The 27,604-nt window shown below is 42.0% G+C and overlaps 1 protein-coding gene across 1 annotated transcript in view; it reads left to right on the top strand.

Moving 5' to 3' along the window:
- Positions 1-2,831: 2,831 nt before the first annotated feature.
- Positions 2,832-27,604, top strand: part of b4galnt4a (beta-1,4-N-acetyl-galactosaminyl transferase 4a) — a 116,644-nt gene continuing 91,871 nt past the window's right edge. Inside the window, exon 1 of the mRNA XM_028408597.1 lies at positions 2,832-3,495. Within this exon, the coding sequence (XP_028264398.1) occupies positions 3,354-3,495 (142 nt within the window). The 5' untranslated portion in view covers positions 2,832-3,353. The remainder of the gene's footprint in view (positions 3,496-27,604) is intronic.

Genomic DNA, 27,604 nt, shown 5'->3' with positions numbered 1-27,604 from the left:
TCTAGTCTGTTCATGATCTTTCCATGTTATGTCATAGATCTTGTTAGTATTCTCCACTGTGGTAATAGTGGCTTGTCTTCCAAGACAGGCTCTCTCTGCCTAGTTTGAATTCAGCAGCCTGCTCATTACTGAACCCTCCACTAGTGTTGGACGATAAACCTTTGAGAAGAAAAATCAATCAAATTTTCTCATGAATAATTTTACCTGAATATTAATACAACAAATGTTATTGACTTCAAACTTTCTGGATAATCACTCAAAGAGTGCATAACTCCACTCGTTCTTCAGTTCAAACATGTATCGATCACTTCTCATATCCACCTGTACTGTTAAAAATGTGCAAGTCCCCCATTGTTCATCAATGGATGAAACAGAATTTACAGAGTTACACAGACAGATTATAAGGCACAGTGACTAAAAAAAGAGACGTGTTTTTGTCTTCACTCTGACCAAAACAAGTCCAATGATCAAATATAAAAAGGAACAGAACTGGGACCTCAAAAGGCCCATGATAATGTCCTGCAGCCAAGCGAGAGAGGGAAAAAGCAGTACATGAAACAACTGGAATACACACTTTGGATGACTTTCAAAGGCAGTCTGTGTGTGTGTGTGATGAAATACCTTCAGTTTTCATTGCAACAGCCCAAGCAAGGTGAAAGTTTTTGTTTCAGCGTAAATGATGTTTGCTGAGGTCGTTCTCTAAGCGCTCATTTCAATGCGGCACAGATGAATACCTAAGCATTTCATTTACTCTCAGTGTTTGCTGTGAAGATTACATTATTAATCCATGGAGACAGAGGATTATGGTTTGTGGTCCAACCGATTCAGAACGCACAGCTGGGACAAACTAAATTGAGGTCATATTCTTATATATATATATATATATATATATATATATATATATATATATATATACACTATAGCAGCAGTTGGACGTATTTAACTAGGGATCATCCACATGTTTGATGTCTTTGTTCAACCACTACAAATGTTTGTGTATATATATTTATATACACAATATATATATATATATATATATATATATATATATATATATATATATATATATATATATATATATATATATATATATATATATATATATATGCTGTTTTGTACTTAATTTTAACCTTTAAAAACAAACAAACAAAAACACTCCCTGCCACAACAGACCATCTCTGAGAAAAGAGGATGTATGATGAGAAAAACTGTAGCTCACGTTTGAATTAATTTAAACACAGGCAACTTTGCTTCACCACTACATGCTATATTTGTGCACTTCCTATTTTTGACCAGAGGGCGGCAGTCAAGCGCGCCTCCTGAGCGGCCTGCTGCGTGTCACAGGCACCACACACGCAGCTCACACGCAAAGGCAGCATATTGCCTGAATAATTTGCATTGAATGTGTGTGGACAGCTGCAATTCATCTTTTAAATGAAATTCATAAAATATCGAGTATAATTTTGTCTCTTTTATCTTTAAATAGGCTGCAGGTGATTTTTTTTCAGGCGGTGTAATTTCCTCCGCCCCTGACACTGTTTGACAACGTGTGGAAAGACGTTTTATGAAAGATGTTTTATTTTGGCAAACGGATTCAATTCATCTGTGATTTCAGGTGACATTCAGTCCAGCTTTATGAATTTAAATCACATTACTAAATACTGTGCAAATTCACCTAGAAATAGGCTATCATTTAAATAAATTAACTATTTGGATTTGCAAAGTTGCTGAGTAATTTAATGTAGTTATTTCATCAGCAGCTAAATAATCAGCGCCCATCTAATTAACATGGGGTCTTGGATTCTGGGGAAAATGGTAGAATAGAAAAGCTGAACAAGTTTCAGTGTGCGTTCAGCTATTGGATGATGGATCACACTAGTGCCAAGCAACGGTGAGGGCAGACGTAATTATCCCGCCTCCCCTGACCCCTTTGCAGGCTTGTAATTGGATCCCACGCTTGCCACTCCTCGTCCACCCAGGTTAGGTTGCTCTGCACCGTTAAGATGCTCAATTGATGGGCGTACTGAGCTGTAGAGAGAAGGGAGATACCCTTACGTGTTTCATTGTAGCAAAACAAAACCATGTTCTCTCCCGGTTATATCACAGCTTCTTGCTGCTTTCTCCGCGGCGCCTCTCCTGGAGCTCAGCTGCTGTTTTTTCTCTCTTTGCGCTCGTTGACTTGCAGGTTTGACGATGCTGTTGCGGCGTTTTAATGTGGGGAAAAAAGCTCATGAGAGAATAACAACAGAAGACAGTGCATGGCTGCTAGCGCCACATATCAGTGTTTATTAGTTTAATCTGGATGAGGGTGTTTGCTTGTGATATTTCTCGCACGCGTGGTGGACTCGAGCAGCGCAGGTACTTTGGGAGAAATGGTTAAAATACACCTGCCGTGAAGACAACGGAGCAACCGGAGCACATGGACATCTGTCCCTTGGACAGTCTACCTGGTAACGCCACCATGGAGCATTCACAGTATTTAATCTTCACCGTTTAGTATTTACTCGTCGCGGGGCTTCGATCCCACCCGGGTATGAGGATGACAGCTGATCGCCCCTCCTCTCCGGGGACTTAAATAAATACGCGCTCCATCTGAATCCACTGCCCTCGATTTGAAGCCAGAGTCTCCGTTTCAGCTGTGTTTAACAATAGATGGAGCGCAGAGGGCTGTGACATTTGGCGTGCAGCCACCCTAACCTCTCCCTGCTAGGGTTACCTCTACAGTTCCGTCTCCGGCGTCACGTTTCACTGGCGGCCCCCCCTTTACTTTCAGATTAGGACAGGATTAAATCATCCATCTGTAGAAATGCTGCGTCCGATCACCTCTCCACATGGAGGCTAGGTTTCTCCACTTGCTCTTTGATACTTTGCGTTAAACCCATGGCCGGGGATGATCCTTGAGTAGCCGATAAAATAATCAGCGTGGCGGTGTCAGCAAGGGCTCGAGCTTCAGGGGATTTGTGTAGATTATCGCTGGACTGCTATTTTGTTCAGTCGGTCACACTCTTAAGAGAACTTAGCGGCTTTTGATCTGCAGCCTTTCCCCAGGCGAGTATGAACTCCAGCAGTGAAGCTTTTTTTTTAAAGGGAAGCATTGAAAAGCAATGACTGCCATAGAAGTGTTTGGACGCAGATCTGAGGACACAACGAGTTTGGCGCTGCTGTCACCCCGTGGATCAGGGGGAACGAGACGCGCTTTCTGGCTGTAGTTAACACTCCCCGTTTACGCGCAGGCTGCCTGGGATGCCGTCGCTGTGACTGGGAGAGGTTTGTCCGCCAGCAGCACAGAAACGCAACGCACAGACAGCTTTTGACTATCTACCGGGCGGCAACCGGAGGATGTTTCAGCAAGGATGCTGCGCTTCCCCGTGAAGAAGATCCGGAAGCAGTTCAAGCTCCTGCTGCTGCTGGTACTGCTCACCTCCGCCGTGTGGTTCACCTACCTGCACATCAACCAGGGCAAGACCATCAAACTGCACTTCAACTACGGAAAAGGTAGAGACGCTGGTCTATTCATTCCATCTATTGCACTTAAATGGACTCTGAATCTTTTCAGACATTTACAATGACATTTCACAGCACTCTTTGTAAATGCCATAAACACTGCTGGAGGAATATAGAGCTATTGAATTGGCGTCCCTGGAGATTATCATGCAATAAAGAATCATAAACCCACCATAAAGTTACCACAGGAGGCATGAAAGCAAATATAAGCCCCACAAGAAAAAAACAACATGGTTGTCAGATACCATAAGTTATGATGAGGTCACACTACAGACCCATAAAGACTTTAAACATTTGAGTAATCCTCACTGACATGGATTTATGACAGATGTTTCCACGAAACAGAATACCACACTGACTTTGACATAGTGTCCTCGCTTGAGTGGTGTGATGGGTAGAAAGGATATAGGCTACCACAGATATACCACAAGAAGAAATAAAATAACACAGGGAGGCAGCATGTCTCATAAATTAACTATAGTTTTCCTCTCTAGGCTGAGTAGCACTGCTGTCTCAGTCCAGGTCGAAAGCCAGGCCACCACCTTCAGCATTAATAATCAAAGGGCTGTTTGTGAAGGTGGCTTCAGAGGGCAGGCATGTCTTGGAAAGACATTATGACAGAGGGCAGATTTCCACCTGCTGCTGGGACACATGGCTGCTGCTGCTTCTGACAAAGCATAAAAAAACGGTAATATAAAGTTGCTTGATCTAATACAACAGCACCAACTACAGATTTAACATTGGATGTAGTCCTGCAGCTGTCTCTGTAAGGTGATACCCACTGATTATGATGTCCTTGAAGAGCGTGCGCCCTGTCCACTCATGCACTCATGGTTGACTGACACATAGTCAGAGATCATTACATTGTCTGTGGTCTCAGCCATGGGGTTTTCCCAGCAACACACTAGATGTAGTAGTTGGGAGTTCAGAATCATATGGAAGGATGAACGCTGCCACTCTGGCTTGGTTCATTTGGCGACTGCAACTGACTAAAAAGTCCAATAGGATGTAAATTGCAAGCCCCATTTACGCTGAATTTATTGCATGGATGTTGTTTTGCATTGTATAATATTAATGTGTTTACTCAGACTGTTGTATCGACTTGGATACATTTAAATGAATGGCCACTCTCAGTCATTTGCTGTCATGATTTCAGCACGACTGTTGCACAAAAGCGTGACAAACAGTCCCCTTTGCTCAGAAATCCCAGGCCCCACTCCACTCGGATGTTTTTTGATTTTTACCTCGTTCTTCTTTTTGTGTAATTCCCCTTATAACCTGGCTTTTTGTGGCTCGTCTGCTGCAGCTGGCTTGTGAGGAAGGAAGCTGTTATGCTGTGCTGGTCTGTGTGCCTAATTGACTGTCTTCCATTTAGCAGGCATCTGAGCAGGTCAACTCACTTAACCTCTTATGAATAACATGTCCCCTCTCGCACTAAGGGTTTCTAAGTGAGATGTAGCCATTACTGAAAATGGGGTTCCATGAAGTGTGTAAATATTCATATCAGGCTGGCAGTGTTTTTCTTCTCTACATAAAAAATCTTTTTATTGATTTGTAGTAGCACTGAGGCAGAGCAGGTAGAAATAATGCAATATTATTTCTGGCCCGTTTCCTCTCTTATTTGAATATGAAATGACTTTGTTGTCAAATTTCCAATTCTGCTTGTCTCTATTTTGGAGGAAATTAGATTTATCTCGGTCACATCCTCTCCTTGACATCAGACAGATTGCTGGTGGTTCTTCATCCACCAGATAATGTCATACTGGCAGCAGACGTATGAGACTTATTTTGGCATAAAGTGGCCAACTGAGGCTGTGTCTGTCTAATTGTGGATAATGATGTGAGAAGTGTGCATCCTAATGGAGACACAAAAAGCAACACATGCTCACACATTATGGGTTGATTGCCAAAAGAAACTTGTGTTTGACTGCAGTAGGAAAAAGACAAAAGGCAAACAGAAGTGGTAGAGGTACTATCCAAACAGGTTGTATCCTGGGTCGGACCTTTGCTCATGTAGTGTCATTTCAGTCGCTGTTTGGTTAGGTGCCCAACTACCTGAATACATTTACAAAAATTATTTCAAAAGACTCTTGCAACAAGTTGTTCACTGTTTGCTTGAATGTGATGAGTTCTGCCAGGTGCTTCAGGTCCATGTTACATGTGATTCTGACCTGGAATTAGCCACAAGTTTTCAGTACTTTATTCTTTTCTGACCCTATGTGCAATCGTCTTTTCTGTGCTGTTAGGCAAAGTAATTATCTAACCTCAGTACCACCTCTGCTGGAAGATATACTTTGCATATCTTCATGTGACCACATGAGGTTGCATACATGCATACATTAAATTTGAATTGAAATGGAAAAATCTGATTCTAATTGATGAATTGCATGAGTAACCTGGGTTTACACTCTACACTGAATAGGCTGATGGATACGTCATTACTCGCAACTCATTGTTCACTCTGCGGTTTGCAGGCAGAGAAATCAATCACACATAAGTGTCATCAGGCCATTTTGGCTCTGAATTATCATTATTCAGAGCTGGGAAGCCAGACACAGCCATGTTAAAATGAGCCCATCATTTTCTGCCATTAAATTATTCAGTACAGGATGGAACTGTGTGATAGACTGGTGATGGACAGTCCACTCACCTTTTTATGATTTTATAGCAAGTAGAGTCAGAGCTTGAAGAGCAGCCTCTAATCCCAGACAGAGGAACAGAGGAACAGTAGAACAGTCAAGTCAAAACTTCAATGTTTGGGCAAAAAAAAACATAGATTTGGACTCAAAGAGTTTAAGTTACTTCCCTCCTGTCACAGTTTATGGTTGCAAAGAAATAAATCTGTAAGGCTTTTCCTCACATACATGAGCGTCTGTATCATTGACATGCCATGCATTTCTCTCTTGTTTATGAATTGGGAGTCGGAGTAATAATAAGCAGAATAACAGAATTTATGTTAATGTGTCACTGTTACTTATGGCATTTACTTATATTTTATTATAAGCAGAGGGAGCACCTTTGATGATAGGAAGCCAAAAATGTGTAATTAAATAGTTTTCTGATTGCTTTCTGGCCAGTCTGGCCTTATTTAATCAGAATTTCAATGAGGAAGTGTCTTGGCAGGCAGTCCTGCGCTGCATATTAGATGAGTGCCACATTTATGTGACCACCCAGTTGTACAGCAGCTCCCTGTTTTCCAGCATCAACAGGTCTACTGAGAAGGAGGAGGAGGAGGAGGAGGAGGAGGCTGGCTGCTGCATACAGGCCTCTATTGATTGGCAGTGATTACACACGTGGACACATACACATGTCCATACACTCAACCATCCCCCACACAAATACACAAATATGATATGGAAAAAAAAACATAATAAACACCCACCGTTCCTATCATCACAACTCAGAAGGGATAAGGAGGAAATGGGAGAGGGGAAGTCTCAGGGGCCTCAACAGATTGGCTGCTTGGTTGCCCATGGAGACAACATATGGGAGAGGAGTGTGTGTTAGAGCTGATTTTATCGAGAACAGGGCAGTCGTAGGTTTTCAGGAAACATGAACACTTTGAATATCCACCGAGAATCTAAATATAAAACAACTTGTGGATGCACAGTCATTGTACTAATGTCTCACGAGAGCAAGGCAAAACCAAGATTCACACACACACACAGTCACACTTGGATATAGTAGCAGTTTGGTATAAAGTTGGACTTGTTGTTGTATCTCGGCAGTAACACCCTCAGGCTTGCTTGCTGTCATAGTAACCATGCCCTTCGATGTCACTTTGCCTAATTTAAGCTCTTGTGGTTCTCACGGTTGGTCAGCTTAACCTCGGCCAGGCCCGCTCTTCTGGCAAAACGGTAACAGACACCGCCTTAGAGTGTGTGTGTGGGTGCACAGCATCTTTTTATGTCATCATTTATTCATGCAGCAATGAATATCATCAATTACCTTTTCAGATTTTGTAAATAATGCAGATACCCAGTGTTCCTACAGCTAGGATAATAGTTAATGGAAGAAGAAAGAACTGAACAAATGGATATAATTTTCATACATGCTTAGCATCCTAGTCTGCTTTAACAAAATTATTTGGGTGCTTAAAAAGTGGGGCCACCCAGCTGGGCAGTAAAATATTGCTTCCACTTAGGAGTCCTGGGTTTTTATATCACTCTGTTAATGAGAATAAAATTGAAAATCACTTTTCAACAAGAGAAATTTAAAAATGGTTGCGTTATGAAACTGTTTTGACTCTGGAGTCATACAGTCATATATATTCCTGGTAGTGGAGGAACCCATAATTCCATTTGGAGATGGAAGTTATTGCTGCAGAGACCTGGATGTTTGTGATCATAAAACTGAAAACATATAATCCGTGCATCACCCACATTAAAAATGAATAACTGTGAAATCTTATTTTATTTAGAATCAGCATTGTGTCATGAGTTGTGCACATGTGGCATGTGGTTTATTGCTATCTTGTGTCTTAGGATCCCTGTTGGGGACTGTCACAGGCTCAGCCATGAATCTGCCCCACAGCTTATCTGACCAACCCAGTAAATCTCTCTCTCTGGGTAATTCTGCAGTGAGGATGAACGATGTCCCTGTTACAACCCGCGCTGCATTCTCAGCGCAGGATGCTGTAGAAAATGCCTGGTGGCGGTGGAGACAACAGGAGGATTAAGTGTGAGGAAATAATACCTCACTCTCTTCTTATGTGTATGTGTTTCATTGTCTGCATTGTCAGATTTGTGCGGATTCTTCTCCTCTTGTCCTTCCTTTGGTAATTTAGCATTTTGTGTTTTCTGTCTAATGTTGAAGAGCAGTGCTGCTGGAGAGAATTTAAAACAGCTTTGGAATATTTCACACCCAGCATGTGTTACATTCACATACCCACGGTGCATTTCATGACTCTTAAGCATTGCATGTAAGAGTAACAGATGTGGGTATAGCACTGCAAAATAGCGAGAGACTGGGTTGGAAGGTCAGTAAAAAACACTGGAAAAACACAAGTCCAGAGTGTGTTAACCTCAGGGTTAATGAAATTTGTGTTGGGCTGCCTAACAAGCCACCATCAAGGTACCAGCTCTCCCCCATGCAGATGAGGGCTCTGGCCCTCTGCCATAGCTTTGCCGCAGGAGATTCGTCTGTGTATGTGTGCGAATGAAACAAGAGAGATTTTGTGCAAATGTGTATGTGTGATGTAGTTTGTTTTTTTTGCAAACGTGTGTTATTGAGAGCGCACACCTCCCTGCTCTCGCTGCCGTCTGCACTTTAGGCCCAGTGTTTAGCCGAGCAGAAGAGGAAGCAGCTGAATGATGGCACTGTCTGCCCGCTGGCACGCTTGCTATGAATGGAGGAGGTGGAGAGAGGGTGGTAGTGGGCGAGCACTCGAGGAGGAGCGACGGGGCAGAAGAAGGACGCCCTTCTCACACAACAGGTGGGACATGCAGCAGGATGCATGAGGAGAAGATGTGGCTGTGACTTGTTATAACCTCAACATTTCAGCAAGCACCCTGCACAGTCAGTGTCATCTGTTTGTACAGTACTGAGATTGTGGTACACATTAACTGCAGAAAGCTGTTGAGGTGTAGCTAGCTTATGCAGCAGGGGTGTCTAATAATGCAGCAATCACATTGTTAAACAGTGCCATTAAGATTTAATTAAGACCTATTTCCTCTGTGGAGACTCATAAAAACCCACACAATTTGGACAATTTACTAGGACACTGCTGGGAGACACACACAGAGGGGAGAGTGAATCAGAAAGTGGAGAAAGAGTTGGTGGTTTTAAGAAGTGAGAAACAGAAAGAGAGAGAGAAAAGAGTGAGAGTCAGAGAGACGGATGTCAGGTGGGAGTATCGACTGTAGACGATCATGATCCCTGTCATGATGGGATTTGTCAGTTTCCCCCGTGCCTGGGCTCGGATCCGCTCTTTACTCCCCACCTCTGCTGCAGGATTTCCTTTCATAGGGGTTTCTATGCTGTGCTGGGCTGTATCAGCTCTGGTGTTGCCTTACTGTAAGTGATCCAGACCTTGCAGGATTTCAATCAATCATCAAAGAGTGTGTGTCTGTGCACTCCCTGCTGCTCAGAATGAGCTTTCTGTAGTGGTGGTTAATGGAAAAGGTCACCTCTCCCCGAGGCTGTGCTGGCTTTGCGACAAAGACAGAGGAAGGATCATAGGAGAGGGATGGATAAACCTCAGAGATGGAGGTTGTTGGTTGCATTGTGACAAGCTGTGTGGAGTTTTTACAGCCCTGCTGAAAAGTTGTGAAAATGAAAACAGTTGGTAAGATAAGAGAGTAAATTGACCGAATCTTGCTTGTCCCTGTGTGTATGTTTCTCAGTAGTTTTCGCTCGTATTCCCCTTCGCCCCTGCTTTCTTTTGAAATCGCATTCTCACTGTTCATTGTACACTTATGAATATTTAGACTTTTGCAGAAGCAGACCTGGAGGTGGGATAGGAATTCATCTGTGAAAGCTTGCCGGGTAAAGTGAGGGGGAGAGTTTGAGGTTTTCTTCTCTTTGACATTTAAGGACTTTTACTAACATGTCTGGCTGCCATTAAGATAAAATGAAATCCTGTGCTTTGTATCTGGCAAAATATCTTAAAAGATATAGAAAACACCAAGAATGTGATGGTGTTGGTGATAAGACTCCCTAGTGCTCCACTGTTGGTCTGACAGAGCTCCCCTGCTGACAGCATCCAAATATGAAACTCTTGCAGTGTTTTTGTGTTGTGCTTAGTTGAGCTGAATGGTGTGTATTTCCTTCTTGGATTCTTTTCTTTTTATGTTGCAGTATTTTTGTTCCATTGTTCCATCATACCTCATCATCCAAGTTGTCTTTGACATCTGACTGTTACCATATTTATCCCATTTTTCTGCATGAAGTGTTGGAGTGTCAGAGGAGGCAGAAGAAGAGAGCGAGAGAGAGAGAGAGAGAGAGAGAGAGAGAAAAGGACAAGGGCTGCACTTTGTCATTCTTTTGTTTTGTATCTCAAAGGCCTGCTCTTCGGCTTGATTACCATGTGAGCTGCTTTGTGGAGGAGTGCGGCGTCGCTCTCTGAGGCCTGTCAAACACTGTTCCCTTTTTTTTTCTGTTGTGGCCAGTCATGAGGAAAGGTATTCAAGAGTAAAGTTTCCAGTTTGCTCTGGAGCTCTGTTTGTGTTTGCATAACTGTGCATACTTGCTTTGAGCATGGTCCAGGCAGCGTGCAGTGAATTTTAACATCTCTTCACTAATTTCATTCACTGTCACCAAATACAGTGTTCAGATACCCAAATTCTTTTTTTATCCGTTTCAGTCACACTAAAACAGTTGATTCAGCTGCATCAGCTGATCAAGCTGGAAATTGGTGTTTTCCTTATGTGAAACTACTCATTGGCTTGTATGTAGTAAGATCATTTTTCAGTTTTTGTGTCTTACAAACTGTCCAACCTGTTAAACTACAGCTTGTTTTTGGTGTCTTTTTAGGACAAGGGGTAGGCTAAATATGCAAGATCACTTATCTTAACTTTCAATGGATGAAAGTTAAGATGAGTCATAAAAATATCTGGTGATATAGCTGCAAGTCTGGGTGTCATGAAATAAATATTTGCCTGCCTCCCTCACCTGCAGGTTGAACCTCTACAAATTACCTGCCTGGGTTTGGGCCAGTCGGTATCATTTCTACCAGACCCTCAATGAGAAAATCACTTATCACTCTTAAATCTCAGCACTCAATCTCTTGGCCTTGTCTCCTGTACAGAATTTATCAGGTGGTTTTCCCTATCTGCCAGGACGATGACTGCGGCCAAGGGCAGTGCTATAAATTCCTTTCTCCTGGACAAAAAGTCAGACCAAGCCGATGCTGAAAGCTAAAGTCTGACTCAAGATCTCTCTATAAACTCTTCTAACAGCATAAACAACAAAAAGAAGTAGCAACATTTAAATAAAACCATGCTGTTAAGAAGCAAATGAACTGAAAATGATTACATTGCAGGACAACGGGTTGAGAAAACGTGTGTAAAACAGGGATGTGCTTGCTACTGTCTGCAGATCTCTGTGGTTGCTCCTTGGCTTCATTTACATGATGGCATGCAGAAGACATTCTTAAAAGCCCGTCTGACAGAGAGAGCATTGTACATCTAATGTTGCCGCACTTTCTTCCACCTCCTCCACCCTCTTCTCTTCCATTTACCTCCTGCTTTCTCTCTGCATTTTCTTCTTGCTCCCTGTGTCACTACTTTAAAATGGCTCCTCTCTCCCACTCTCTGTATTTACAACAACACCTAAGTTGTGGGCTAAATGCTAGCTTTTCATCTGGCTGCATTTGACACAGAGATTCACCTTCCTCTGAGTGATTCAACTCTATTATCTCCGTGTCAAATATGGTGCTGCTGCTGCTACCTGCTGCTGGGGGAAATAAGGTGTTTTTACATCTCTGGGGAGGACAAGAGAACTGTCAATGAGACAATAGGGAAAACACATTAGTTTTGTCATCATGTGATCATGTTCCAGAGGAAGAGAGAGAACAGCTAAGGCCTTGTTTAAATCCAGTGCTGATGGTAAGAGCAAGATATCTAATGTGCTGCATGTGGGTTTAAGCAGTAGATAGACCAATCTCTTTATAATGTACACATGCATATTTGCACGTTCAACACAAGATGGGTTCTTGTCTCTTACATGCAAGGTTGTAGTGACGGTTTTTGTTTGTAGCCATGCTGCTCATTAGGGCTGAACGATCTATCGTTTTAGACCGAAAATTGCGATCTCAGACAACGCGATTTTGAGATCGTCAAAGCCACGGTTTTTTGCACTGCTCCTAACTGAATCAGGTTTTGTTTTGTCAAATGCTATGGCTGAAAACGAAAAGAAAACGGAGGAACTGGTCCCTAAAACGAACTCCACCTTTATGTTCGGTACTGTTTCTGTCGGCAGCAGCAGCGCGTCTTCTAACCCTGTCTGTGTGTGTGCGTGCCACGTGTGTCGCAGTGGAAGGGCCGCGTGTATGCGAATGCGCCCACCTCTCTGAACATTAGCAGCTCGTTATATTCAGGTTCGCTGCTGTTGTGCCGTCAGCAGCTCTTCTACACCTGTGTGTGTGTGCAGTGGGAGGGCCGCGTGTGTACGAAGAGGAAGATGAAGAGGCTCCATATGAGGACTCTAGTAAACGGTGGACAGAGGAGACAGCAGCAGCTCCGTTTTTCCTTAGATATGTTTTCCATTTAAGTTTGATCATTTGTTCTAAGTCACATTGGACTTTAAGACTTCCTTAATTCTCAATACTGTATTTATTGTTTAACCTCAGGAGGCACACTTCAGTCTGTTTAAATGACTGTTGAATAATACTTTACAGAATTACATTAGTCTTCTTTTTATCCTATTTAAAAATAAAACTTTATTTTGTTCTGTAATTATTTAAATTTTTATGTTTATTGAAAACTAATACTGAGTGCACGTTATCAGAGTTTACTTTTAGATCTACTGATGATCTACTGATTTGAGAAGTGACAGAGTAGGCTACCTGAAGTCATTTACACAGAAACATGCAAAATAATGATCGTGATTTTATCATTAAAGAATCGTGATATAAAATTTTTGCCATATCGCCCACCCCTAGGTATGATGTAAGTTTCTGTGATCTTTGCAAATGCTCATGTGCACTAAAACGTGATTTGAAAAAAATCGTGGATGAAATTGAAATCGCAATATTTGCCAGAAAAATCGCAATTCAATTTATTCTTAAAATCGTTCAGCCCTACTGCTCATACTGACCCATATGGGGATGCAGCAGGTTCATGTCTTTGTATCAGGGTGGGTTGTAATCGAGTTGTGATTGCCAAATTGTATTTTAACTTCTTATAAAATCAGTTTTATTCAGCATTCAGTTTTTTTCTGATGACAAAATTACACACATGGGCCTTTATGGATGTAAAAATAACCTGCACACTTAGCTTGGCTGTCAGACCACATATTGACTGCAGCATTCAACATTAGCCATCACAAAAAGTACTATGTAACTCACATATTTTTCATGATTTAAAGTGCCCAGTTAATTAGTAACTACATCAGCTGTTACATTGTCTGCCAAGTAAATGTGCATAATTATATCAACAGAACAGTCAGAAATGGGAAAAAAGAGACTTTATCAGAGTTCTTTCTTTGTCAAAAGTACTGCTGACTGCATGCTGTGGGTTCAAACGGCGCCAACACAGTCAGTATCCATAGCAGCTGCAGTGAAACTTGATTTCCCAGCATGGAGTAGAGATTCTTATCAGGTTTAAAATTTTGCAATTTTGCAGCTTTATGAAGGTTTTTTTTATGCGATTGTGGCTGAAAGTAAGGAAAGGGAACAGATGACTTTATGTTTACATCAGTTTTTCCTACCTATGTACTTAGTTCATATGTGTGATGGAGAATAAGGAGCAGGTTTGACGTCTCTGACCAAAGGCAGCGTAATGCGAAGCAAACCTCGTCCTCAATCTCTATCTCACTCTCATTTTTGTTGAGTATTGAAAGGATGCTGATTGCTTTGCCTCTTCATTCTAATCTGTTTTCAGCTGACACCGTTGTCAGATGAAATGCACGTACACTCACATACACATATAGAATATGGATATTTGGAAGAGTAATTTGTTTCCCTTTGAGTGTCCTTTAGGCTTGTTGGTCCTCTGAATACAGAAAAAAATAAAACTCCTCCAATCAGCACGGCGTCCTTGCTGTTAAGCCCGTGTACAAATGGAGTCGTCACAGGCTGAAGTGGATTTTGCGGGTTACCTTGATCAGATTGCCATGCACTCATTCAGTGTGGCAGTGAAGGACTTTTTTTCAGCTAGTTGTAATTTTGTTGATGAATAGCACGATACTGCCTGACAGTGTCTCACTCCTTTGTTTAGACAATTTTTATTGTTAAAGATGCAATTCAAATAAAATACACTTGAATTGAATGGCTTCCTGTTGATGTTGAATCTCTTTGTGTCATGTAATTTACTTTGAAAGAAGGGAGAGTGGTGTGATGCAGTATAATTGAATGAAATGAGCATAGAATGTAGGATTACATTGATTTCTGGTTAAAGTAAAGACTGGTTGTGATGATGTTTGCAGGCTAGTAGAATTATTTTATAACATTATTTCAAATAATGTGATATAAATGAGGGACATGTGACTTTTGCATAAATGGTATTGATTACTGTGATCATTCTGGTCATCAAGGGTTACCAAAAGATCTATTGCTTGCTAAGAGCCACAATAGTGTGTCATGTCTGTCCAGTCATAAAGGTTCCTTTTAAATAAGGCCTCCTGACCTGTTCTATGTATTTTTATTTTCTAAAGAAAATGTGGAGGGCTTTGTAGACTGTTTGCTAAAAGGGGCTACCAAATGTTAGCCACTTTTTTGGTTCTAGAAGTGGAAAGTTGGAGGAGGGATTGACAAAACCATGTAGTTAAAAAAAGTTGAATCCATCCATCCATTGTCTGAACCTGCTTTGTCCTGTACTGGGGCCTAGAGCTAAGGCGTCTCGGTCAGTCTAACATAGAGTAGGGCCAATTTAGAGTATCTGATTAACCTTATATAAATCTTTAGTATGAGGGAGGAGACTCTCACAGGCATGGGGAGAAAGGACCCCAGCCAGATCCAGTGCTAACCACTCCACCACCGTGCTGCCCCAAGATGGAAAACCAGCATGTTGAAAAGTCAGGCATTGCTGCATACTACTAATGTGAGATAGAATTGTAGATAACTGTTATTTTACTGCAGCTTCTGCTAGTGCTGTTGTGCAAAGTAGCACTCTTGGATTGGTGAGGTTTGTCTGGTAGCATGCTTTACTTTCAGCAGAGTATGCCTCTGTGGTAGGTGCCATCACTTTGTGATGTCAGACTGCATCTCTGAAGCTGAGGTGGAGGTTTTTATTCTACGATTGAGTGATGCCCCGCTGCACTTTTTGGATGCAGTTGGAGGTTGGAAAATGTCGACTTCAGAGCTTTCTGGAACTCAGCATAAGTATCAGTTGCAGCTGTAAAGGTTGCTTGGCGACAGGAGTGGTTCGCTGTGACAGCTGTTGACGCAATTAGGAAGTTCTCTGTGGGCCATACGGTCTCACTGAACAACCCTGGTGTTGTCCTTTGAAAGATGGAGCTCCTGAATTGAGACACAGCTTTTGTCTGGGGGCTCCATTTCGTACACGCTGTCACAGCTCAAGCTCTGGGACATTACGAGTCTTTTTGTTCCTGGAATCTGTATCTAGTCAGTTTAACAGTGAAGTCTGTGTCTCTCTTTCTGTTTACCACAGCGTGTTTTTTCCCACTGTGCTGTTGTGGAATTGGAGTTTGGTTTTTCTGCAGGTGGTGTCCTTCCATCATTACAATGTGCCAAGACAGACAGCTCTCTGTTTGTCACTCTCACCCTTCACCCCTTTACTGTCTGTACTAGAGAGAGAAGGCTGCCTGTGTGTGATGTTTCTGGAGAATGTAGCACCTGTGTCCTGCTGCAGGCTTCTGTCCCTCTGGCTTGGATATTGTCCTTGCTGGTATACACGCACACACACACACAGATGCCCTCTGCTCTATTCATGGACTTTCCACTCATTCGTATGCTACAAAGGATTCCTGTTTTGCTGCCTTGAATCTATTCCTTCCGGGTTTGTGGAAGTCTGCACCTGTGTGGGGAGACACACACACACACACACACACACACACACACACACACACACACACACACACACACTTGTGGGCTGAATTTGCTTCCATGCCTCCTATTTAAGCTGTAGGAAACCTGAGTCTGGAAGCATTCACATTTGCCCTCTCAGTTTCAGCTGCAAGGAAAATAGGTGGGGTAGATGTGGAGGCAACATGACAAAGAGGAAGGAGAATGCAGACTGCAGCTGTAAAATGAGATTTGTTTAAAAAGGGGCTTGATGTGGACTGTGTGTATATTTTAAAAACCAATGGTGACACAGAACACTGAGACTTTGTTGCATTTCAATGCATTTTATTGATGAACATGCAAGAAAATGGGTTGCATGACTGTGCTGAAATCAAGTGTTTTAATGCCATGTGATGAGGTGTGTGTGTGTGTGTGTATAGGCCATTATATAAATGACTGTGAAACTACCTGAAGCCTGTCTCAGCCTTCCACATTTGCCTGTCAGCAGGTTGACTCACACAGTTACATGTGACTCAGCTAACTTTGACACTTTATAGCTATAGAGAAAGACACTAATACACCACACACACACACACACTGCACTCACATCTATGCGCACATAGCTCTAGCATCCTCAGAAGATGAATTAAGTGGACATTAGTTTAGAAAGTCGAGCTAAAAACATATGTTTGTACTGCACTGAGGATCTCTGGGAATCTGGCCTCATAACCTCATCCTGTTAGCTCAGACAAGCTTGCAGCCCTCAGCAAGCTTGATTCAGGTCAGAGCAGAATCCAACCTCTACCCACTGAGATTTAAATATCCTAACCATAATCCTTAATGTTAAACAAGGGATTGCACCATCCCTAAAAATAAATGCTTTCAAAGGATTTAATGGAAATTTGTTGTTAAGTTAAACTGTTTTGTATGAATGTATGCGGTTGTATTGTAAATGATGGCCTGGCAACTACATTTTGCACAAGAAATCACATATGACCAAGTATGTGAAAACAGACACCTCTAAACTGTACTGCAGGAAATTTACAAGCCTGTGTTGTATACTTGTTAATCCTGAAGCTAGAAGAAAACTGAAAGGCCGATACCCCCTGTTGCTTTCTGTTTGAAGATGTCTTGTGATGTCTTGCAGCCCAGGAGCTATAAGACAAAACTAAGCAAGAATACAGAGCAAGAAGGCAATCATTTCTTTTAGTCCAACTTGTGAACTAACTCGTTAAAGGAAGCATGTCAGTTTGTGATGTCCATGGCACTCCGGAAGTCATTCTGTGGAGCTAAATTTTTCCTCACCCTACTTCAAATTTTGTCTCCTCAGGTTGTCATCGCTGTCATTTCCTAAAATTACTCTCGGGAACATAAGTTTTCTGTTCTGTGCCAGCAGCATGTAGTGGAAAATGAGTATGACAGAAAGTGAAAACTGAGGAAGTACTGCAGGTCAGCATTAGGGATAGAACTCCCAAGCAGGAGTAGGACTCTTTCTCCATTCAGAGTGTTTACAGCCATTTAGACTTGGACCTGCCCAACTGATTAACAATGAGAGCCAGAGCCTGTTTAACCTGTCAGTCTCCCTGAATCTTGAACAGCTCTGGGAAAGGCATAGTGTAGTCTCTGCTTGTTGTCCCTCAGCTGACAACAAAGGCTGTGGAGTGACAGTGAGTACTCAGGGTGGATGTACTATTTCACCTCTAGAGAATGTGATGCAATAATCAGGATGTAAACCTGAGCTGTCTGACAAACCATCCCCTATCCAGGAAATATTCCACTGTTCCTTCTGTGCTCCCTTTCCTAAGGGGCTTAAGAGAGACTATCACTGCTCTCCTTTCCATTAGTTTGATGCCATCACAACATGTCAGTTTGATTTGGTTTTCAGTAGTCACAAAGGCAATCTTACGATACTACTATGGTGATATAGTATTTATGTAATGTAGCACATGTCTGGATGATGAGCACTAAAAGTAATGGATATGCAGCATGAGATTACAACCAAGAAGGAAGTACAGGCATCAGTGGACTGCAGAGGACCTGCAGACTTGGCATGGAACCTACAGCTCTGCATCCAGGAGCACAGAGAGTCTGAGGACAGTGTTCACGGAGGCAGGAACGACCCATGCTGATAGCAAAGTAAAGGGATGATGCAGGATTTTTTTTTGTCGCACAAATATATTTGTGGAATATGGCAAACATAGCATCTCTGTCACTGTTTGTATAGGCCTGAATGAACCTCAATGACATAGATCATTGTAGATTTTAAGGGCAGCAATTAAAGTCCATTGCAGGTTTGTTGGTTGTTGCAATTTGTTTCTTTTTTTATTTGATCATTATAATGTTCTGCCTCCTTAAACATTCAAGGAAATAATGACTGTGTATGGTACAATTTAAAGTGACATTTAGAGACTATATTATGCATGTTCTCTGTGCAGTAATTTCTTTCACGAAACAGCACAGCTAATTAATGACAATTAAGTTGTTTTCAGTGGTCGCTGTCCCATTGATTGGTGCTGAAAAGCCTTTTCTATTCATAAATCAACTTAATTAACTACATTATAACGTACCACACACCTTCATTATTTATATGCCCAACTTCGAATCAACATATGCTGCATGCAGAGGCGTCCTTCATCTGAGTCTTTTCAAATAGTCTGATCCAATAAGCCACTGCATGTGGACCTTTCACGTAAGGCTGATGGAATTGATGAAATGACACCAGCCAACTGGAAAATGTTAACATACCGGCCAACACTTCCAACAATTATATATATCCTATAACTGAAAGGAGCTCTGTCAGACCTTTAATATCCTGATGGAAACCGCACCAGCTGTATGTTTTCCACTTGATGAAAGAGAAAAGATCACAAAGTGAAATACTTTGCTCACATTTCACTGTGGACCACAAAGACAGCTGTCTGTGTTGACATTGGTGACATCCTCCCCACTTCACTGATGGATTTTGTCCTCTGTGGTTTTCTTGTCATGCTCCATAGTTTGACCACTGACTTGTGGCAGAAGGAAAAGTAAAGTACAGGTTCAAACTACATAATTGGCTCCTAGGTGACAGATTAATCCTCAGTGGCTGTTATTTGTGACAGTTTATCTAAAAAAACTCAAATGGGTTGACACATTAACTGGAAGAACAAGATAGTGTGACAAGCATGGATGCTGTATGGAAGTCTCACATTAATAAAAAAATCCCCCCCTCAGCTACTGCGCACACACCCTCCTCTCTCTTTCTCCCACTCCCTCTGGCACTTTCCTTTTAAAATGCGCTTCCTCTGCTGTTTCATCTCTTCCAGCATTCCCTGCAGTGTTTCTCCTTAAATGTCTCTGATTTGCTAATTGAGAGTTAGGCTGATTGGGGTGTCAGAGGGCTTCAGGGCCACACAAACACATGCAGCCTACAGTGCTTTGCGGATGCTGTATAAAGGCACACATTCAGTCAAGCAGTTACTAATGCCAGATTTCTCTTAAGGCCATCTGGGAGTTAATACATCAGGACATGTTTATATTGTATCCCACTTTAGAAACCATGTGATTAGACTAATGTGTATGCATGTAAGTATATACATTGTTTCCAGGGTTAAAGTCATTCTATTTAATGACCATGCCATCCTCAAAGATGCAAACAGCATCACCGAAGATGAGAATGTGTGGTTCACATATGACACTGTATGTCCACTCCACAAGCCCTCTGAAGGTGACCTGTGGTGGCAGTCACAAAGATGCTAGCCATAGATGCTTCAGGCCTACGAATGTGACATCTCACACAGGCTTAACAGATTAAGATCTGGGGAAATTGGTGGTAAGCTTTCCAGCAGCTCCTCTGTGGGTCTTTGTTGCACAGGTTTGCTTTAGGGGGACATCACACTTTCTCTGGTACACTGGTTATCTTTCTTTAAACCACTATTTTAAACATTTCATGCTTGAAACATAAACTTGAAACATAAACTTTGTTGCCAGTAGCCATCACGCATCACTCAGATCTGTAGTCTTTTAATTTTTCTTATAGTACTTATAGACCAGACTTGCTGACAGATGCCACTGTAATAAGATAATCAATATGAAGTGAGCGACATTCACAAGCAGATTTCATGTGAACAGCTGGGCAAAGAGGAGCAGAACTGTATGAGCGACACACCCCACACACTTCTTTTTATATAAAAAGCTACTCTTTACTTGCTTTTTCTGGTTTTCATAAACTCTGCTACGCTACTGTTGCTAAGACCTAGTCTTTGCTTCTTTCTTTTTTTTTTTTTTTCTTTTACCACCCCATCCAGCTTCCATTTATTACCAGACTTTTAGAGCACTAGCTGTTCTATTTCATTTTTCCAAAATAATATTTTCTCCCCTCCCAATACTCTCTGGAGCATCTCGCGGACAATATGGGGCTCAATGAATTCCCGGACTCATAATCCAATTTCATAATTCACTATTCCCCTTTCCTACCCGCTTGCCAAGCCGAGAGCAGCAGAAGCACAGAGGGATATGTGCACTGACGTGTGGACTGTCAGTGAGCGTGAGCAGAAGGGTTAGAGGTTTTGTATAGCCAGATGCTCTGAATGTAGAATAAACTGCAGCTTTTTTTTTCCTCAGGTGACATTTAGGCAATTTTTAGATTCCTTATCTGATCCTTGTAAAATTCTGATGTGACTCGTTCAAGGTCCCCACTTTTCTGAATATAAAAGCCACCGTCAACAGCACCGTCCTCTTAATTCCGCATACACCTGCTGCATTGAATGTCATGAGGGTTCTATTTACATTCACACAGATGGTTAATTCTTTGTAAAAGTCAGCCTGATTCCTACTAATTCTCTGCCCTATGGTGTATTTATTTGTGAATGACTTGTAATACCCCTTTTTATTTCTCTTCCTTGTGTTTGTTTGTGAGCATATGTGTTTGTAGGCGCCTCGGCTCTCCCAGCCTGCCTGACCCTCACTGCAGCCGTACGTAGCCGCGGCCTGTTTCTTGGCTCTGAACTCAAATGTCTTGGCATCCATTCATGGGTACACAAGCGTGATATTGAATCACACAAAGAGAGAAAGCTCTGATTTCCCCGCTGGGTTTACCCTCTGTGGCCCCTTGCTTTCACCCCTCCCCCCACGCACATTGGGTGGCACAGAGAAACAGCATGGCCAGAGGAAGGAAACACTGATGATGTAACCATGGACCAAGGGTAGCATGGTTAGACAGTGACGGAACTTTAATAGCTGAAGCCATGCTTTTATTTCATGTTGGAGCCATTATGTTTTTTAACCCAACTGTGATTTGATAAAAGTTGGATGATTCGTAATAAAGTCCTGTTTTAAAATCCTGTTTTAAGCTGCGTTGCTGGCAATGACTGAGCAGTCAATACATCTGCCATGAATACTGTCCCAGTATGTATTTATTAACAGGCTGGCTCATTGACTGGCACACAGTGGGGGAGGTGATTGACCAGCTTGTGTTTAATGCAGAGTCTGATTTAGGTTAATGATTCAGCAGTTACAAAAGCTGTGGTCTGTCATTTGTTTTTTGAAAAGGTAAAACACCCATTGTCTTTTTTTCTTTGTTCTGTACTTTCTATGCTCAGTGAAAAAAACTTGATGCAGCAGGTGGTTTGATACACTTTTCTGAGTAGGTATTCTTGAGAACTGTTAAGGAACACTTTAAAAACCTTTTCTTTGGGTAACCGGATGAAGTAATTTTCCATCCTCTGTCCTCGTGTATCATCAGGACCAACACATATGGCTTCAGGTTTCTTGTTTAGGGTGATGTCAATCTTTAGGACAACCCTGCATTGCAGTCCAACAGCTGTTGGTCACCCTAGAGTACAAGAGGCCTATTTAATAAATGTGCCTAAATATAGGACAACTGTAAGCCTTTGCCACTGTTTACAACCCATATTAATGTCAACCGGTTATTCAGGTTCAGGTTGATGTTATTGAGAGGCATGAAGTTTGAAATACTGGGGAAATACTTATACTGATAGATGATACTGATAGATGATAGATATATCAAACACTTAGTGAAATACTATACATATAATCTTAATATCCTTCGTTTATCTCTGAACTTAGCCTTGTTGCAATTTTTCCCCAAAAGGATATGTTTTGCCAGTGTTATTGTTTGCCTTCTGAGCTGGTTGTATTTTGTTATCTGCTTCTTTCAGGCCCTTTCAAAACATGTATTGTTGTTTAATGAGATGAGCAGCATGGTTGGTACCAGACATTAAAGTGATGGTACCTTTAGTAGTTAGACTTCGCTAACCTGAGGTCACATAGGCTATAATAAGATAGCATGCAAGTAAGCTACCTATCTTAAAAAGGATGTTACTGTAATATATCCACAAAATTTTTTTGCATTCCTTTGGCGATGTGCTGCTTAAACAGTCTCAACAATTAAAGCCTAATTTTCTGATGTTGTGATTAGATAAAGGCTGAGGTAGAGTTTGTCAAATATAAATCCTAGCACTGGAGCAGCAACAGTATTTTGTTCGCAAATGTTGAGAGGAGTGCATCGTGCGATTCTGCTGCTGCTCTGCTGGCTTGTCAAGTTGATTAGTAACCCCCATCATGAGAGGAAGGAGCTAACTGTCCTTGTGTCACACTCTACGTGCCAAGTTTTCTTTCATGCCATCAGGGAATCAATGGAGACTTGTTTCTGCATGTGGCACTTTTTTTCTTTCTTGGTTTTCTGCGGAGGTGGTGTGGAAATCGATGGCTTTTAACTCAGACGAACAGCAATTCAGATGGGAGCCAAGTGTTTAATGAAATTCTGCCCACCAGAGACACACTCAGCCAATTTGTCTGATGCAAAAGAATGTGTGATCTTTAAGACGTAGATCTCCCAGATATATATTTTTGAAGCATACCCACCAATTGCACCAAAGTGCATTTACTTAAAAAATGCTGAGGTGATAAGAATGGTGGTGACATTACAGCATGTTGAACTGCTGCCCATTTACTGTTGCCCCACAGTTCAGTGTAGGTGAGCAGTTGGTGCCAAGACAATTACTTAACCCTGACACTGGGTGGCAGGGAGGCAGAGAGTCAGGAGAGGCTACGGACTTAGTGGCTGTCTGTAATCTTGAAAGAAAAGCAGCGATCCAGCTCTAATGTGGGAATTGGAGACACCCTGGACTCCAAGCAAGACTCCTCTAAACTGCTGGGACCAAAACACACACACACAATGAAACACTGATAATATGATTACAGGAGTGCAGGGTCTTAAGTCTAGACTTGAGGCCTCAGGGGCTTGGATCTGTCTCTGTTTTCCTCTTTTCTTTCAAGCTTTATCACATATGCTGCTTCAAAACTTATTGTCATGAGGGCTGAGAGCAGTTCTTTATACTTTACTGAGAGGAGAGAGAAATGTCCCAGAGCCACCTATTCTTATTCACCTTTTATAAACCTTTTATAAACCTGTTCTCTGAGGCTATGTCTGACCTATTGTGGATAATCTTGAAGTATTCTGTTCACACAAGTCAGGTCACAGTGCACACTGGAGTGGCAAAAGAGAGGGAAATGCTCACTGTTTTCTTCTTCTACAGTTTTTTTAGACTACAGTTTTGAAGTTTTGAAGTTGCAGCATTAGTAGATGTACAGAGAGCACGTCTTCATCAGAAAAACTATGGACGTGGATACATTTTGTGAATGCAATGCATGGGCCCTGTAGTTGTGTGTGCATAGGTATTATTGCAGTTTTATATTTGCTAGGTTTCATTTCTTAGTTTTCTGATGACTAATTGCACCATGGAGCATCATCCAGCACCAGTTAAAGCCTGGCCACACATTAACAGGATGTAATTCACATTTCCTCTTGGGTTGTAAAACTTAACAAAATATCAGCATGTGTAACACTGTGAAAATAATGGAATACAACTTAAGCATGACTGCACACAACAGCAGCATTCTTGCGTACACATGTACACTCACACAGACGCAAATATACAAAGCTGACCCTTGTACACTTCCACATCAGTTTATGGAGATTGCCCGTGCTTTTCATGACTGAACAATAGGTCTGAGTGGCATCTTGAGAGTTGGAGCGGGTTTAGAACTAACCTCTCTGGGCTCTCTCCAAAGCTCCTTTTGTGTGTGTTTATGAATAGAAACATCGTTTTCCAAGATTGTCTGCCTGCCTGCCAGCCAACTGTGTACATGCTATCTGCATCTTTGCTTCCATGAAAGCAAGCATCAATCAGTATGTGTTTTCACTGTTTTTAGCAGATTTACATACATTTCTGTATGTCTTAAGGTATCTGGTTAATTCTCAATTTGTCTGTCTTTCCTTTGTTGTTCATAATTGTTCATAAATGCAACTTTGACCCTGAGCCGCGCTGATGTCACAGTGGAGACCACTAAGAGATGGACAAATGAGCCGCCTTTTTTCTTTGCCTCCTGTAATCAGCTGTTTCAATTGGCCGAGAAGACGCATCTGGCCAGTTGTTGTCTTCCAGCTGGCTGAAAAAATACAGAGGGGAATCAACAAATCATAGCAATCAAGACTTCACTGTAATTGGCTGTCTCAGGCTGCAATCTTGCAATAGGGCTCTCAGATAATAATAGTGCATCCCCTCTCCCTGATTGTCTAAAGACATTTTAGTAAGATGTTATCTTTTTTTTCCTTCTTTCGCAGTTTTATAGTGAAGGAAATGATAAAGAGGGGGTGATAGCCTTGCCAGAGGGTCAGTGGTGCATGAACAAAAAATTATCCAGAGAAATCACTTTTCTTGTGCACCTGATTTCAGATTTAAGAGTTACCTTAGTGCCTTTTATTTGTCTTTGACTTCCTGTGGGTTATATATGAATCCTGTCAGCCCGTTTGCATGCATCTCTGTCAGCTTGCGTGCGTGATCAGCAGTCCTCTTCATCTTCTGAGAGGTTGACCTGGTTTCCGGTGTCAAGCGCTTGCATGGTCAGGGTTGGTGAATGGGTGCTCCATTCATCCCAAGTAGTAAGTGTTTGACAGTATCGGTCCACCATTAGGCCCAGTGATGGATGCCTTGCGGAGCGGGAACAGATGGTTGGGGGCTGCTAAGGATGGAATTCATTCATCCGCAGATTTTCTAACAAAATGTGTTTCACATTTCATTTGTACAGTTATATGGAGTGAACATGATGGGAGAGGAAACAACTTTTGGAATTGCAATAACAATAACAGACTGAATTGGCAACCATATTGTGTCAATTTGATTTTCAATTTGAACGGGATTTTTGTCTGGTGTGTGTGCGCTTGTGTTTGCTTGTTTTTTCTCATTTCTACTGTATCATTGGTACGTGTTTGCATGCCCAGAGCGAGGACCCTGCAGTGTATGCATGTGTGTTTGTTATCCTCCTCAGTTGTTTGCCCCTGTTTGCACGGATGAATACAAATTGGGCAGAGTTCCTTATGGCTGGATATGCTTTAGTGAGTTAGATGTTGCCCCCTCACTCCCTGTTACTATGATCAGAAACACACATTACTCTGCTCCTGGCAGGATTTTGGTGTTACTCATGTTCCCTGACGCAGCCCCCTGTCATTTAATTTTATAAGTTATACTGTGATGCCCCTCTCCAGTGTTTTCTTGTGACCCTCTATACAGGCAGAAGTGTGAGCACTGCTGGCCTGTTGTCCTTTGCAATGACCATCATGTGCTCTGTTGTTCTCACTCCCAATGCCTCATTCCTCCTCTGAACCTCAGTTCAGCCTTTCACTCATTTTTTTTCTAGTTGGTGTTACATCCCTTTCCATTACTATCCTCTAGGTGATCATTGGTTGCCCTTTTGGCAACCCAGAAGCCATGTGCACCATTCTAAAGCCTGTTCCACTGCGCTTATCTCTGCTCCTGAGGAACAAAGGGTAAACCCTTGAGAAGTTTAAGTGAAGATACAAGAGAAAAAATGGCAAAGAATAGACACACATTTTTTATCTTTTGGTGATTAAATGTCAGCATCATGACATCTCTTCAGTTTATATATAGTATATATAAGGAACAACTTTAATTTTGCATTTTTTAATACAAAGCCCTGATCCTATACTTCCTTGTGCACAATTTAAGTACACTAAAGTCAATCTAGTCCATGCCTGACATTTGAATAGCTCTGCACTGTACCAACAAAATAATAAATGCCTGCATCCAAGCTGTCCTTCTACTGCAATCACACAAAATTCAGCAATTCAGTGCCTTCAGGCATGGTTTTAGATGTGTTCATTTGTGCTTCAGAGCGTAACTGTAAACTACAAAACAAAATCAGGAGAAATCTGATGTCTTTCAACTACATTTGAAATGTCATTTTCACAGTCACATACAAGCTTTTATCATTACCTTTTGTTTGAGTGAGAGTTTTGTTGTGATGCATCCTATTTAGCATTTGGATAGGAAGAAACCACAGAGCTCTAAAGTCCAGAAAAACTCATCTTTCTGTGCTGCCGTCACCAGAAATCACTCTTAATTTCTCTAAAATCATGTTTCCTCTCTCATCTTTTCCTGTCTGTGTTTGTTCATGGTAATACTTAAGGAAAAGATGCAAGTGAAGGAACTGGGATGCACCCACCCTGTCTTCTCAGTCTCTTTCTTCATGCAGTTACTTTCTCTCTTGGAATCCTTCTAACTTTCTCTTTGCTATGGACCTCAACACAACACATTTTCATCCTGCTGCTGTAGAGGAAAATAACTTCCTCTGCTCTTTTGCATCCCTCAGCATGTCCTTTTACCTGTGTCTCCAACTCCAACTGCTCTCCCTCTCCTCACACACACTGGTCCGGATTCCTGCTCTCCCCACTCATCCCCCAATCTCAGACTCACACCTTTGCCTCTGTGTGAGGTTGGACTGGGCTTATCTCTGCTCTGGCAAACATTCATTCGCCGTTGCCGTCCTCCTCTCCTTCGTCCAGTCCTTTTACCCCTCATCTGCTGTCCTTCTCACCTCTCGCCTTTCTCCTCTTCTTTCCAATTTCCTCTGCTCAAATGAGATGTTGTGTACCGAGGAGAGTGCGTACATTCCTTATCGCCAGCTCCTGTCTGGGTATTAGTTGGGGGAAATGGGCCTGTAATGAAACAGAGAGTACTGCTGTGCAAACACGTACCCGCCAGGTTTGCAGGTATTTCTGTGTGTGTGTGTAAATGTGTGTGTCTGCGCATGTACATTCTGACGAGTGGCTGATTAAGGTCATCCTCTTTCTCATCTCATTATTTTTGCCTCTGTCCTTCCTCTGTCTCCTACTGTCTCCTGCTATTTATCTTTGTTCCAGTCTCCCACTGTGTGTCCCACTGTCTCCATCTCACTTACTGTTTTTATAAAGAAGTCTACTCATACTGTACATTTGTAGGAATGCGAGTGTGCGTGCATGCATAGTCTTTCTTTCAGTTGCTGTCATTCTTGTCCACCCACACACTGTTGCCCTGCACCGTGGCTTGTGCATTCTTCTCTGCTGTTCCTCATGTTTAGCAACAATAGCAGAGCTACAGTGTGCGTGCACCCTCTTGTTTCCTATGCTTCTGTGACAGT

The sequence above is a fragment of the Parambassis ranga genome, chromosome 6, assembly GCF_900634625.1.
Source record: "Parambassis ranga chromosome 6, fParRan2.1, whole genome shotgun sequence".
Taxonomy (NCBI): Eukaryota; Metazoa; Chordata; class Actinopteri; family Ambassidae; genus Parambassis; species Parambassis ranga.
The sequence above is the reverse complement of the archived record's forward strand: the minus strand, read 5'-3'. Positions and strand labels throughout refer to the sequence as shown.